Source organism: Salmo salar, chromosome 12 (genome assembly GCF_965601325.2).
Source record: "Salmo salar chromosome 12, fSalSal1, whole genome shotgun sequence".
NCBI lineage: Eukaryota > Metazoa > Chordata > Actinopteri > Salmoniformes > Salmonidae > Salmo > Salmo salar.
In genome coordinates this window covers 43,131,123-43,144,807 of record NC_138302.1, presented here as the reverse complement: position 1 = coordinate 43,144,807, position 13,685 = coordinate 43,131,123, and the positions used below count along the sequence as shown (strand labels likewise).

Below are 13,685 nucleotides of genomic sequence, written 5' to 3'. Positions count from 1 at the left end.
TTTTGCTCGATAAAGTTCATATTTACAGTGGGGCAAAAAAGTATTTAGTCAGCCACCAATTGTGCAAGTTCTGCCACTTAAAAAGATGAGAGGCCTGTAATTGTTATCATAGGTACACTTCAACTATGACAGACAAAATGAGAAAAAAAAATCCAGAAAATCACATTGTAGGATTTTTTATTTATTTATTTGCAAATTATGGTGGAAAATAAGTATTTGGTCAATAACAAAAGTTTATCTCAATACTTTGTTATATACCCTTTGTTGGCAATGACACAGGGCAAACATTTTCTGTAAGTCTTCACAAGGTTTTCACACAGTGTTACTGGCATTTTGGCCCATTCCTCCATGCAGATCTCCTCTAGAGCAGTGATGTTTTGGGGCTGTCGCTGGGCAACACGGACTTTCAACTACCTCCAAAGATTTTCTATGGGGTTGAGATCTGGAGACTGGCTAGGCCACTCCAGGACCTTGAAATGCTTCTTACGAAGCCACTCCTTCGTTGCCCGGGCGGTGTGTTTGGGATCATTGTCATGCTGAAAGACCCAGCCACGTTTCATCTTCAATGCCCTTGCTGATGGAAGGAGGTTTTCACTCAAAATCTCACGATACATGGCCCCATTCATTCTTTCCTTTACATGGATCAGTCGTCCTGGTCCCTTTGCAGAAAAACAGCCCCAAAGCATGATGTTTCCACCCCCATGCTTCACAGTAGGTATGGTGTTCTTTGGATGCAACTCAGCATTCTTTGTCCTCCAAACACGACGAGTTGAGTTTTTACCAAAAAGTTCTATTTTGGTTTCATCTGACCATATGACATTCTCCCAATCCTCTTCTGGATCATCCAAATGCTCTCTAGCAAACTTCAGACGGGCCTGTTGGTAGAGCATGGTGTTTGCAACGCCAGGGTTGTGGGTTTGATTCCCATGGGGGGCCAGTACGGGGGGGGGGGGGAAATGAAATGAATTGAAATGTATGCATTCACAACTGTAAGTTGCTCTGGATAAGAGCCTCTGCTAAATGACGTAAATGTACTGGCTTAAGCAGGGGGACACGTCTGGCACTGCAGGATTTGAGTTCCTGGCGGCGTAGTGTGTTACTGATGGTAGGCTTTGTTACTTTGGTCCCAGCTCTCTGCAGGTCATTCACTAGGTCCCCCTGTGTGCTTCTGGGATTTTTGCTCACCGTTCTTGTGATCATTTTGACCCCACGGGGTGAGATCTTGCAGTAAGTTCAGACGAAAAGTCAAAAAAGTTATATTACAGTTCGTAGAAACATGTCAAACGATGTGTAGAATCAATCTTTAGGATGTTTTTATCATAAATCTTCCATAATATTCCAACCGGACGATTCCTTTGTCTTCAGAAATGAAAAGGAACACACCTAACTCTCAAGGGAGCATGCGCGATTGAGCTCATGTCATTTTCTCAGTCCTCTGACTCCATATGCTCTTATTCTCTTCCCATTCACAGTAGAAGCATGAAACAACATTCTAAAGACTGTTGACATCTAGTGGAAGCCTTAGGAAGTGCAAAATGACCCCACAGACACTGTATATTGGATAGGGAATCACTTGAAAAACTACAAACCTCAGATATCCACACATCCTGGTTGGATTTTTTCTCAGGTTTTTGCCTGCCATATGAGTTCTGTTATACTCACAGACATCATTCAGTTTTAGAAACTTCAGAGTGTTTTCTATCCAAATCTACTAATGATATGCATATCCTAACTTCTGGGCCTGAGTAGCAGGCAGTTTACTATGGGCACGCCTTTCATCCGTACGTCAAAATACTGCCCCCTACCCAAGAGAGGTTAAAATACCCTCAAATTAAAACTGAGTCTGCACTTTAACCTCATAGTATCATCCAAAGTGCTGGAGTACAGAGCCAAAACAACCAAAAATGTGACACTGTCCCAATTCTTTTGGAGCTCACTGTATTTAGTTGCATTAGAATAACACATCCTCATTAACGCTTAGCAATATGTCAAATAGTCCAGTTCCCATCCCTCTATCTGACCATCCCTCTATCCCTCCATCTGCCCTGTTGAGGTAGCTAAAGCCGATACCGTTCCAGACCAGCACATTTTTCTTATCTGCCCTGCCGATTATTGTGGAGTGGGAGTGTTTAATGCAAACACTCACATGTGTTTGAAGTTGGACTAAATGGCCTTTTAACAGAGCTATTACCATGAATTTCCTCTTGGCTGGAAGGTATAAAACCCATTAGACTGCCATAAATGAATATCAAATCAAAGGGAGTGAGGATTGAGCCCTGAGGATGTTTCCCTCGACTTCAACCGCTTGCTCCACCAGTCCTAGGGTTAAGCCACCGACGCGCTCTTCCTCCTTTAACATTTAGATGAGTTAACACTTTCAAAGACCTCACTCTATACTGTTTGTGTCTAGCACATACACAATGTGTATCTGTGTCAACACGTGTGCAAAACGTAAACTGCGCTCAATGAAGTGTGAGGAGTGTGCTGGAAAGGACTGACACGTTCTCATGCTCAGTAAATAGTTTTCTGAAGGAGTGAATCCTGCTAGATTGGGCCTTCTTCCATCTGCTTTCTTGCCTTTGGCTGTCTGTCTGTCAAGTGCTGGAAAAATTGGAGTAGCGTTGTAAATAATTATTTTGCTTGGTGTGTGTGACATTCTTTGGATGATTGGAGTGTGCCGTTGTTAATGCGCTATAACGTCTCAGATACTACGCTACGTTGTTGAATGGTTAAATTGTTCTCAGACCATGGTGTTGTGCACCAAGTGGCTAATCACAGTGTGTGTGCATGTGCGTGTGGGTGTGTGCATGTCATGCACATATGTGTGTGTGAGTGTGTGTTTTTTAGTGCTCAAACTTGCTCTCATACTTTACTTGAACATTCCCTCACACCTGTGTGTGTCTTTCCTTTCCTCCAGTTCCTGGCTCTGTTCCTTTGGAATCCATCCAGACTGGACCGTACGAGGAGAAGATCTTCATGCAGTGGAAGGCACCTAACGAGACCAATGGCGTTATCACGCTCTACGAGGTGAGTGTCATCGACACAGCCAACACAGGTCATCATGGCAGCTGCTAACAGGGTGATTTTCTCACTTCCTCAGCACACAGGAAATACGCTCAGAATTATATCCTCAACTTGCACGACACAACATATTTTTCTCATATTTCACACTTTGTCTTACTCATAGCTACTCATAGTAGCTTAACTTTAAGCAGGATCGGTCCTGGTCGGACCTGGGATGGGAGACCAGATGCTGCTGGAAGTGGTGTTGGTTGGCCAGAAGGGGGCACTCTTGGTCTAAGAAGATCCCAGTGCCCCAGGGCAGTAAAGGGGACATTGCCCTGCTGAGGGTGTTGCCTTTCATATGGGAAATTACATGAATGTCCTGACTATGTGGTCACTAAAAACCCCATGGCACGTATCACAAGAGTAACCCCAGTGTTCCTGCCAAATTCCCAACCTGGCCACATTTCCATCATGTCCACCTAATCAGCCCCCTGATCTCTAATTTGCATATATCACTCCTCACCTCTCCACCATGCTAGCTGATGTGTGTTGAGTGTTTAGGCACAAAAATGGTTGCTGTGCATCACCCAAGTGGGTGCCATACATTGATGGTGGTAGAGATGAGTTTCCCCCCTTACTTAAAGCAGTTTGAGCACCTAGGTGGAGAAGCGCTAAATAAATACAATCAATAATTATTATTATTAATCTGGCAGTCGTTAAAATACACTATATATACAAAAGTATGTGGAAACCCCTTCAAATTAGTGGATTGAGCTATTTCAGCCACACCCGTTGCTGACAGGTGTATAAAATCAAGCACACAGCCATGCAATCTCCATAGACAAACATTGGCAGTAGAATGGCCTTACTGAAGAGCTTAGTGACTTTCAACGAGGCACCGTCATAGGATGCCAATTTTCCAACATGTCAGTTCATCACATTTCTATCCTGCTAGAGCTGCCCCGGTCAACTGTAACTGCTGTTATTGTGAAGTGGAAACGTCTAGGGAGTGATGACTCACGCTTCACCATCTGGCAGCCGACAGACAAATCTGTGTTCAGTGGATGCCAGGAGAACGCGATCTGCCAAAATGCATAGTGCCAACTGTAAAGTTTGGTGGAAGCGGAATAATGGTCTCGGGCTGTTTTTTTACAGTTCGGGCTAGGCCCCTTAATTCCATTAAAGGGACATCTTAACGATTCTGTGCTTCTAACTTTGTGGCAAAAGTTTGGGGAAGGCACTTTCCTGTTTCAGCATGATAATGACCTCGTGCACAAGGCAAGGTCCATACCGAAATGGTTTGTCGAGATCGTTGTGGAAGAACTTGACCAACATCAGTGCCCGACCTCACTAATGCGCTTGTGGCTGAATGGAAGCAAGTCCCCACAGCAATGTTCCAACATCTAGTGGTAAGCCTTCCCAGAAGAGTGGATGCTGTTATTGCAGCAAAGGGGGGACCAACTCCATATTAATACCCATGATTTTGGAATGAGATGTTCGACGAGCAGGTGTCCACGTACTTTTGGTCAACCAACCCTTCTTGTGAACTATCCAAAATGGCTAACACGTAAAGCTTGTGGTCTTACCAGAGATGCTTTCTGACAGATATGAGGGATAGTCGATTTTCAGATGACCATTTTCAGATTTGCATGTCATTTCCTCTGGACCACAGTGCTGTGACAGTAGCTAGGCCTTGAAATGGTGTCAAGGAGCTGCAGAGAAAAGGCACCATAAAGTCTTATAATGAGTGGAGTCCTTTATGAACCATTGCTTAGAAAGGTAGACAGTCCACACTAATTAAGTACTGATCTGCTGTTACATTTCTTTCTATATGAGATCGTATAACTTTGTTCATATAAAAAAATGGCCTTTGTGGTCCATTAAATGCATGTTTGTGTGAGTGAAGGGGCGAGGGACGGATAAAAGGCTCCTACATTTTATTCTGTGTGTCTGAATCTGGGCCGACTTTCAATTTACAAGTAGCTTTTGTTTCCGAGCCAGCATCATTAATATGAAATTAGCCTCTCGCCATCTCGTCCATAACAGGATTGTCAGAATATTTTTTTTTAAATTAAGTCCAGTACAATGCGTTCCCATTTGGTGTAATTGCCTATAATTACCCCTATTGATTGGATTAAAAGCCTCCAATGGCATCATCTGGGAGATCTGAGGATCCAAAGGACTCTTCTCGCGCTTTTAGGCCACGGGCAAATTAGATTAGGGACAATATCCTCAAATGGGAAAATAAAGGAGGCGGGGAGGGGCGGGAGAGGATGTGGCGAGTTGGGCAGAGGGTGGTGGGGGGCTGAAACCTTTGGTGATGGTAAACACACTAATATGCATAAAGACGTGACACTGTTCATAAAGGCCTGTACTGTAGCAATCTAATATGAACCAACAAACAGGCTTCACACGATTCAACAATGGTCACGACAACCGAAAGTTATTTACTGTTACTATAAATGACAACGGTAACAATGCTAAACTTCACACAAAAACAAATCACTACTCATGGAAGTCCACAGTGGTCTGCTATTGACATTGATAAAGATGCAAAAAGAACTCAAGACACACCGACACTGATACTCCCAAGCGAATTTTTTTAAATATTTGTAAATATTACAAGTACACTAAAGTATACTTAAATATACAAACAATTTGAATAATATACTTCAAATACGAGATGTACTTTTTTAGTATATCTTAGTGTACTATAATATAATATCGTTCCACTTCAACACATGTATGAAAAGTGTACTTTATATTCATTGTTTTTTCATTATTTTAGTATACTATACATTTGCTATCATCACACTTCAATACACTTATTAAACGTGTAAAAGTGTACTTTAAATGCATCGTTTTTTCAGTCTTTTGGTATACTATAAATATACCATCATCAATCTTCAATACACTTATTAAACGTGTACTTTAAATTAATTGTTTTTCAGTGTTTTAGTATACTATTAATATGCTATCATACACTTATTATAATATATTTCAATACACCTATTAAAAGTCTAAGCATACTATATGTTCACTATCATTAAACTTAAACACGCTCATTAAAACTGTACTTCAATTTCAAACGCTTTAATTGTAGTTTAGTATATTATTTATTGTTTTAAAGTTGAAGCATAGATTTTTTTAATGAAACTATGCTTTTGAGTGATCTATAAGTATACAGTGCCTTGCAAAAGTATTCATACCCTTTGTATTTCTTCAAATGTTGTGTTAAAGTGGGATTAAAATTGATTTATTTATATTTGTGAACTCAAAATACTCTGTCAAAGTGAAAGAAAAATTCAACAACAAAAAATAAGATTAATATAAATTAGATAATTCAATTATATTCATTGCATAAGTATTCAGCCCCTTTGTTTAGGCAAGCCTAAATTAGTTCAGGAATACAATTTGGTTTAACAAATCACATATGTTACATGGACTGTTGAAATAGTAGGGGTTAACATGATTTTTTTTAAATGACTAACCCTTCCTCTGTCCCCCATATATACAATTTCAAGCACATATTCAACTACAGTATAAAGACCAGGGAGCCTTTCGAAATCCTCATAAAAAAAGCAGTGATTGGTAGATAGGTAACCATATCAAAACATACATTGAATGTCTCTTTAAGCATGGTCAAGTTAATAATTATGCTGTGGATTATGTGTTAAACCACCCAGACACATCACAGATACAGTGGTCCTTCTGAACTGAGCTACAGGACAGGAATGAAACTGGTCAGGGATGTTACCATGATGCCATTGGGGATTGTAAAATCTAATAATCAAATCTAATCAAATTGTATTGTCGCATACACATATTTAGCAGATGTTATTGCGGGTGTTGCAAAATGCTCCTAGCTCCAACAGTCCAGTAATGTCTAACCATTCACAACAATACACACAAATCTAAAAGTAAAATTATGTAATTAAATATTAGGCCAAGCAATGTTGGAGTCCGTAGTATAAATAAATATATATGTATGCATATATGTGTGCTTGTGTGTGATGGAATGTATAGTCATTATGGACATTATGTGGATAAATATTTAATATATCTGTAGAATATGTAGGATAGAACAGTATACAGTGCATTCGGAAGGTATTCAGACTTTACTTTTTCCACATTTTGTTGTTCTACAATAGATAAAAAAAATAATAATCCTCTCATCAATCTACACACAATACCCCGTAATGACAAAGCAAAAACTGTTTTTTAGAAATGTTTGCTAATTTATCAAACTAAAATATCACAGTGCCAATAATGAGTTTTGAAGTACTTTCTGAATTCCTGTTCAGAAGAGTGCAGATGAAGTTGACAATAATAACAATTGTTTATTCCACATAAGGAAACATGCACAGCTGAGGAACATGCTTCCTGAGAGTACACTTTTTCATATCTCAAGAAAATATACTTAAATATACTTTCAAAAAGGTATATTTAACTTAAATGTCCACAAAATATATTTAAAGTAAACTTTAAAAAATGCATATGCAAAGTTGTTTGCATATTCCCCAGCATCATTTTCTGCAGCTGACGTTTTGATTTATAATAGGATATTGTTCCTCATATGTAGCTTATGAAAATGTTTTGATGTTCATTTTCAAACTGAGTAATGTTGTACTTTTAATTACACATTACATATTACACATTACACATTTATCTCCATAATGTGAACAACTAAAGTGTAAAATACCACTGGTGCACAGTTCTAAAAAGTGTAGTAAATAACATGTTAACATTGGCTGAGAAGATTCCTTGGTCAATGAAGGTAACATTTACATGGTTAATTAGATAAGCTAATGTGGTAAATGATTAGAAGTGTACACGTAAAATGATACTTGAATCACATTATAAATATACTTTTTTTGTAAAAATAATATAGGAATTCTAATTCAAATGACCATTTTTGTAGTTTTCTAATTTATGAGAAATATACATAAAATGTACTTCAGGTGTATTCAAAGTATATTTATTTTGCTCTTTATCTAATATACAAAGAATATACTTATTTACAAAAAATGTCCCAATTTAGATCATTTTATATGTATTTAATATACTTAAACACTAATAAAATACAAATAAGATTGGCATTAAATGTATTTCAAATTTTTCCAACTTAGACAATTGTTTATATACTTAAGTATATTTACAGTGCCTTGCAAAAGTATTCATCCCCTTGGCGTTTTTTGTATTTTGTTTCATTACAACCTGTAATTTAAATGGATTTTTATTTGGATTTCATGTAATGGACATACACAAAATAGACCAAATTGGTGAAGTGAAATGAAAAAAATCATTTGTTTAAAAAAATTCAAAACAATAAAAAAACGGAAAGGTGGTGTGTGCATACGTATTCACCACCTTTGCTATGAAGCCCCTAAATAAGATCTGGTGCAACAAAATTACCTTCAGAAGTCACATAATTAGTTAGATTGCACACAGGTGGACTTTATTTAAGTGTTACATAATCTGTCACATGATCTCAGTATATATACACCTGTTCTGAAAGGCCCCAGAGTCTGCAACACCGCTAAGCAAACAGCACCACCAAGCAAACGGCACCATGAAGACCAAGGAGTTCTCCAAACAGGTCAGGGACAAAGTTGTGGAGAAGTACAGATCAGGGTTGGGTTATAAAAAAATATCAGAAACTTTGAACATCCCACGGAGCACCATTAAATCCATTCTTAAAAAATTGAAAGAATATGGCACCACAACAAACCTGCCATGAGAGGGCTGCCCACCAAAACTCACTGACCAGGCAAGGAGGGCATGAATCAGAGAGTCAACAAAGAGACCAAAGATAACCCTGAAGGAGCTGCAAAGCTCCACAGCAGAGATTGGAGTATCTGTCCATAGGACCACTTTAAACCGTACACTCCACAGAGCTGGGCTTTACGGAAGATTGACCAGAAAAAAAGCCATTGCTTAAAGAACAAAATAAGCAAAAACTTTGGTGTTCGCCAAAAGGCACGTGGGAGACTCCCCAAACATATGGAAGAAGGTACTCTAGTCAGTTGAGACTAAAATTTAGCTTTTTGGCCATCAAGGAAAACGCTACGTCTTGCACAAACCCAACACCTCTCATCACCCCGAGAACAACATCCCCACAGTGAAACATGGTGGTGGTAGCATCATGCTGTGGGGATGTTTTTCATCGGCAGGGACTGGGAAACTGGTCAGAATTGAAGGAACGATGGATGGTGCTAAATACAGGGAAATCCTTGAGGGAAACCTGTTTCAGTCTCCCAGAGATTTGAGACTGGGACGGAGGTTCACCTTCCAGACGGAAAATGACCCGAAGCGTACTGCTAAAGCAACACTCGAGTGGTTTATTAAGGCGAAACATTTAAATGTCTTGGAATGGCCTAGTCAAAGCTCAGACCTTAATCCAATTGAGAATCTGTGGTATGACATAAAGATTGCTGTACACCAGCGGAACCCATCCAACTTGAAGGAGCTGCAGCAGTTTTGCCTTAAAGAATGGGCAACAATCGCAGTGGCTAGATGTACCAAGCTTATAGAGACATACCCCAAGAGACTTGCAGCTGTAATTGCTGCGAAAGGTGGCTCTACAAAGTATTGACTTTGGACGGGTGAATAGTTATGTTCGCTATAGTTTTCAGTTTCTTGTCTTATTTCTTGTTTTTTTCACAATAAAAAATATTTTGCATCTTCAAAGTGGTAGGCATGTTGTGTAAATGAAATGATACAACCCCCCCAAGAAATCTATTTTAATTCGAGGTTGTAAGGCAACAAAATAGGAAAAATGCCAAGGGGGGTGAATACTTTCGCAATATACTTTCGCAGTAAACTTAAATATATTAAAATATGTTAATGAAGTATGATTTAAATAAATACAAATCCTGCTTGGGCTGTAAGCCCACGGCCCTCTAATATTGACCGATGATAAAAACTACTGAAGGGAGGCTTAAGGACCTGACACTGATCGTGCCCTTGTCAGTCCTTTGCCAATTGACTAATCAAACGCAGGTCGAGATATTGATCCCCAGCAGTATTAGCCCCCATCCTGCTAGGCTAGCTCTGATCCCCGCTCACTAGAAATAATCAAAGTACAGTAGCCACACAGAAAGGTCACAGCACGTCTGTAATCCATACTTGTACCAGGGTCGTGTTTATTATTTTTAAAATGGGAAAGATCGCTCAGAAAATTAGTAAAACAGAGAGGTGCTAGCTGTCTTAACTCATCCAATTAGAAATGCTGGTTTTCGTATTCCTTTGGATTTATATTGTAACATTGTGCTACAGTGCGCTACGGTCTGCCTCCCAGTCAGAGAGGTAGTATGATCATATACCCCAGTCACTAGATCAATGGGAGCTAACACCTATGTTATCATCCATACAAGTTAAAATCTCATCACTGCAATTGCATTTGACATGTTTTCTTAGCTCTCATTGACTTGACTTAACAGATGAACCATGCGCAATGCTGATGTCAGTTTACAAATAACCATCTGACTTTTCACAGCATGCAAACCAGAAAGCTGACATGTCAAACAGATACATCAGTTATTAGCAACTGTCAATTCCTGTGACCTGGGTTGACTTCTAAGCTACACTAATGGTAGAACAGCAGTGGCATGACTGTGGGTTCAAGCAAAGTGTAATGGCAAGGTTCAAGCACTGAATAACACATGCACATACAGACGCATATGCAGACACACACACATTAATATACTGTATGAGTACATAAACAGGGCCCCCTAAGATGAGCACCACCGGGCGCCAGGTTGAGGATGTGTTCAGGATAAGGATTCTGCCTTTTGATCACACACATACGCACACACACACACAGGCTTCTCACTCACAGTTTTTCACAAAGCAATTTTGTACTATCGAGTCATCAAGGCTTTTCTGTTATTAATTGCCTTTGCTGACAAAAAAGAGAAAGGGAAGATATGAAAGGCTTGCGCAGGAAAAAAAAGAAGACGCATAATGACTTTGCATTAATCAGTGCTGAAGAATCTGTTTGAGGTGGCTTTCTTTCTGTAGTGTGCCCTCTTACTTTTCGCCAAGCATTGTCTGCATGCAAAATACTTTAGCAATTGAATGCTTTGTGTAAGTCTTTGATCTCTGTTTTGTTGAACATGTTCCCACTCCTCGTCAGTCGTTTGGGTGTCTGATGATATTTGTTGAAAACAGAAGTAGTTTGTGGGAATAGAACTTGTTTTTCTACCTTTGACGATCAGTGACCAAAGTTACCGTCTGTATTCAGAGGTGGAGAATGAGATTTTGCTCTAATGCTTGAAACCCAAACAGTTTTTTCCATTTAGATGAATAGGACAACATACCTTCCAATTTTTCTCATAGCTTATTCTACTCTTAATAGAAACTGCAAACACATTATCCCATGTAGTTGCCAATCTCAGATCTGTGATGATGAGGCTGTGCTCAGCTCAACTATTTCCAACTCTTTGACCACACAAACGCACACATTACTCCTACAGCCTCTGATGGCAGTATGGTACCTCTGAAGAGTGCCACTGGGCTAAATCAGGACCTGTCGTGAATAGCCTGATGTATTGGGGCGAATTAGCGCCTCACGAAGATAAACATTTTATTTTCTATCTCTCTGTCAGCAATGTGCTAAATTGAGTGGCTTCGCAGCCGACCCAATTTGCTTTTTCCTGTCGTCGGGGCCTGTGGGGACGTGTCAAGTGGCAGAGGTGGCAACTGTCCCTTGTTGTGTCTCACCTTCAGGATAGAGATACATAGATTTATAGAGATACAACAGACACAATGAAAGTTTTACCTAGGTGGAATGTGGTATTTTGTTGTAAGAATCACAGCATGTACACAAGTAGTTGTGTGTCTATTGACATAGAATCATGGAGGATGGAGATGGTAGGGATTGTGCTAGAGGCTGGGAATATGTTCGGAGCGAAGACAGAAAGTGCGAGGTTTTAGCTGGGGATCAGGAGTGCTTATAGGGATAGAGATTGGGATAGAGTACATATTTTACAACAGTGCTGTAAATGTAACAATTGCTAGCCTACAGTGCATTCGGAAAGTATTCAGACCCCTTGACTTTTTCCAAATGTTACATTACAGCCTTATTCTAAAATGTATTAAATGGTTTTTCCCCATAATGTCAATGCAAAAACAGTTTACATTTTCTTTTGCAAATATATTTAAAATAAAACATGGAAATATGACATTTACATAAGTCTTCAGACCCTTTACTTAGTACTTTGTTGAAGAACCTTTGGCTGCAATTACAGTCTTGAGTCTTCTTGGGTATGGTGCTACAAGCTTGGCACACCTGTATTTGGGGAGTTTCAACCTTTCTTCTCTGCAGATCTTCTCAAGTTCTGTCAGGTTGGATGGGGAGCGTTGCTGCACAGCTATTTTCAGCTCTCTCCAGAGATGTTTGATCGGGCCCTGGCTGGGCCACTCAAGGACTTTCAGAGACTTGTCCCGAAGCCACTCCTGCGTTGTCTTGGCTGTGTGCTTAGGACCGTTGTCCTGTTGGAAGGTGAACCTTCGCCCCAGCAGGTTGTCATCAAGGATCTCTTTGTATTTTGTTCCATTCATCTTTCCCTCGATCCTGACTAATCTCCCGGTCCCTGCCGCTGAAAAACATCCCCACAGCATGATGCTCCCACCACCATGGTGCCAGGTTTCCTACAGACGTGACGGTTGGTATTCAGGCCAAAGAGTTCAATCTTGGTTTCATCAGACCAAAGAATCTTGTTTCTCATGGTCTGAGAGTGCTTTAGGTGCCTTTTGGCAATCTCCAAGCGGGCTGTCATGTGCCTTTACTGAGGAGTGGTTTGCGTCTGGCTACTCTACCATAAAGGCCTGATTGGTGGAGTGCTGCAGAGATGGTTGTCCTTCTGAAAGGTTCTCCCATGTCCACAGAGAGACTCTATAGCTCTGTTGGAGTGACCATCGGGTTCTTGTTCACCTCCCTGACCAAGGCCCTTCTCCTCCGATTGCTCAGTTTGGCCAAGTGTCCAACTCTAGGAAGAGTCTTGGTGGTTCCAAACTTATTCCATTTAAGAATGATGGATGCCACTGTGTTCTTGGGGACCTTTGTGAGAGCGAAATTACAAGATTATGTTATACTGTAATTGCATCAAATGGTTGTTTTATGGAATAGAATAGGGTTCTCAGAACACTCATCTATGCGTAGTCTTCTGAGTTGGGCCTCTGGGGGCTTAATGCTGAGATTGGATTTACGATGCCTTTGGTGATAAAACCTAAAGACCGCATTCCGTAGCATGAGTTGGTGTTTGTGTACCAGGGTGGAGATGGCTCGGGTATGGATAATGATGAGGGGAACCTTGTTTTTGGGTCCAGAACCTGGTTTCCACACAATAAGAACAGTCTTTACAGCAGATACGGTCTGCTGTGTATAATTCATTGCTTTCATATAAATCCTAACCTTATGACCCATTCCACACATATTTTGTTTGTCATGTAGACTAAGGGGGTGTATATTTGCTCAAAAAAATCTTTGTATCCTTTGTTTCGGGCCTCAACAAATCATCTATGGGTGGTTCGTCGACCAGCCATCGTTATTGCAGTGCACTCACATCATTCACTTGTGTGATAAGTTTGTCTCTTCTCATTTGAAATTAAAGAAATTAACCACCACACTTCAACACTGCAGAAATGGATCAGTATATCAACCAAGGAGAAGGAGA

The 13,685-nt window shown here is 40.1% G+C and overlaps 1 protein-coding gene across 5 annotated transcripts in view; it reads left to right on the top strand.

The window, feature by feature from the left end:
* Window positions 1-13,685, top strand: part of LOC106565046 (receptor-type tyrosine-protein phosphatase T) — a 500,470-nt gene that overhangs the window by 315,374 nt on the left and 171,411 nt on the right. For all 5 annotated transcript variants that reach the window (XM_082958989.1, XM_082958987.1, XM_014131664.3 and 2 more), the window contains exon 9: window positions 2,918-3,027. In XM_082958989.1, the coding sequence (XP_082815115.1) occupies window positions 2,918-3,027 (110 nt within the window). The remainder of the gene's footprint in view (window positions 1-2,917; window positions 3,028-13,685) is intronic.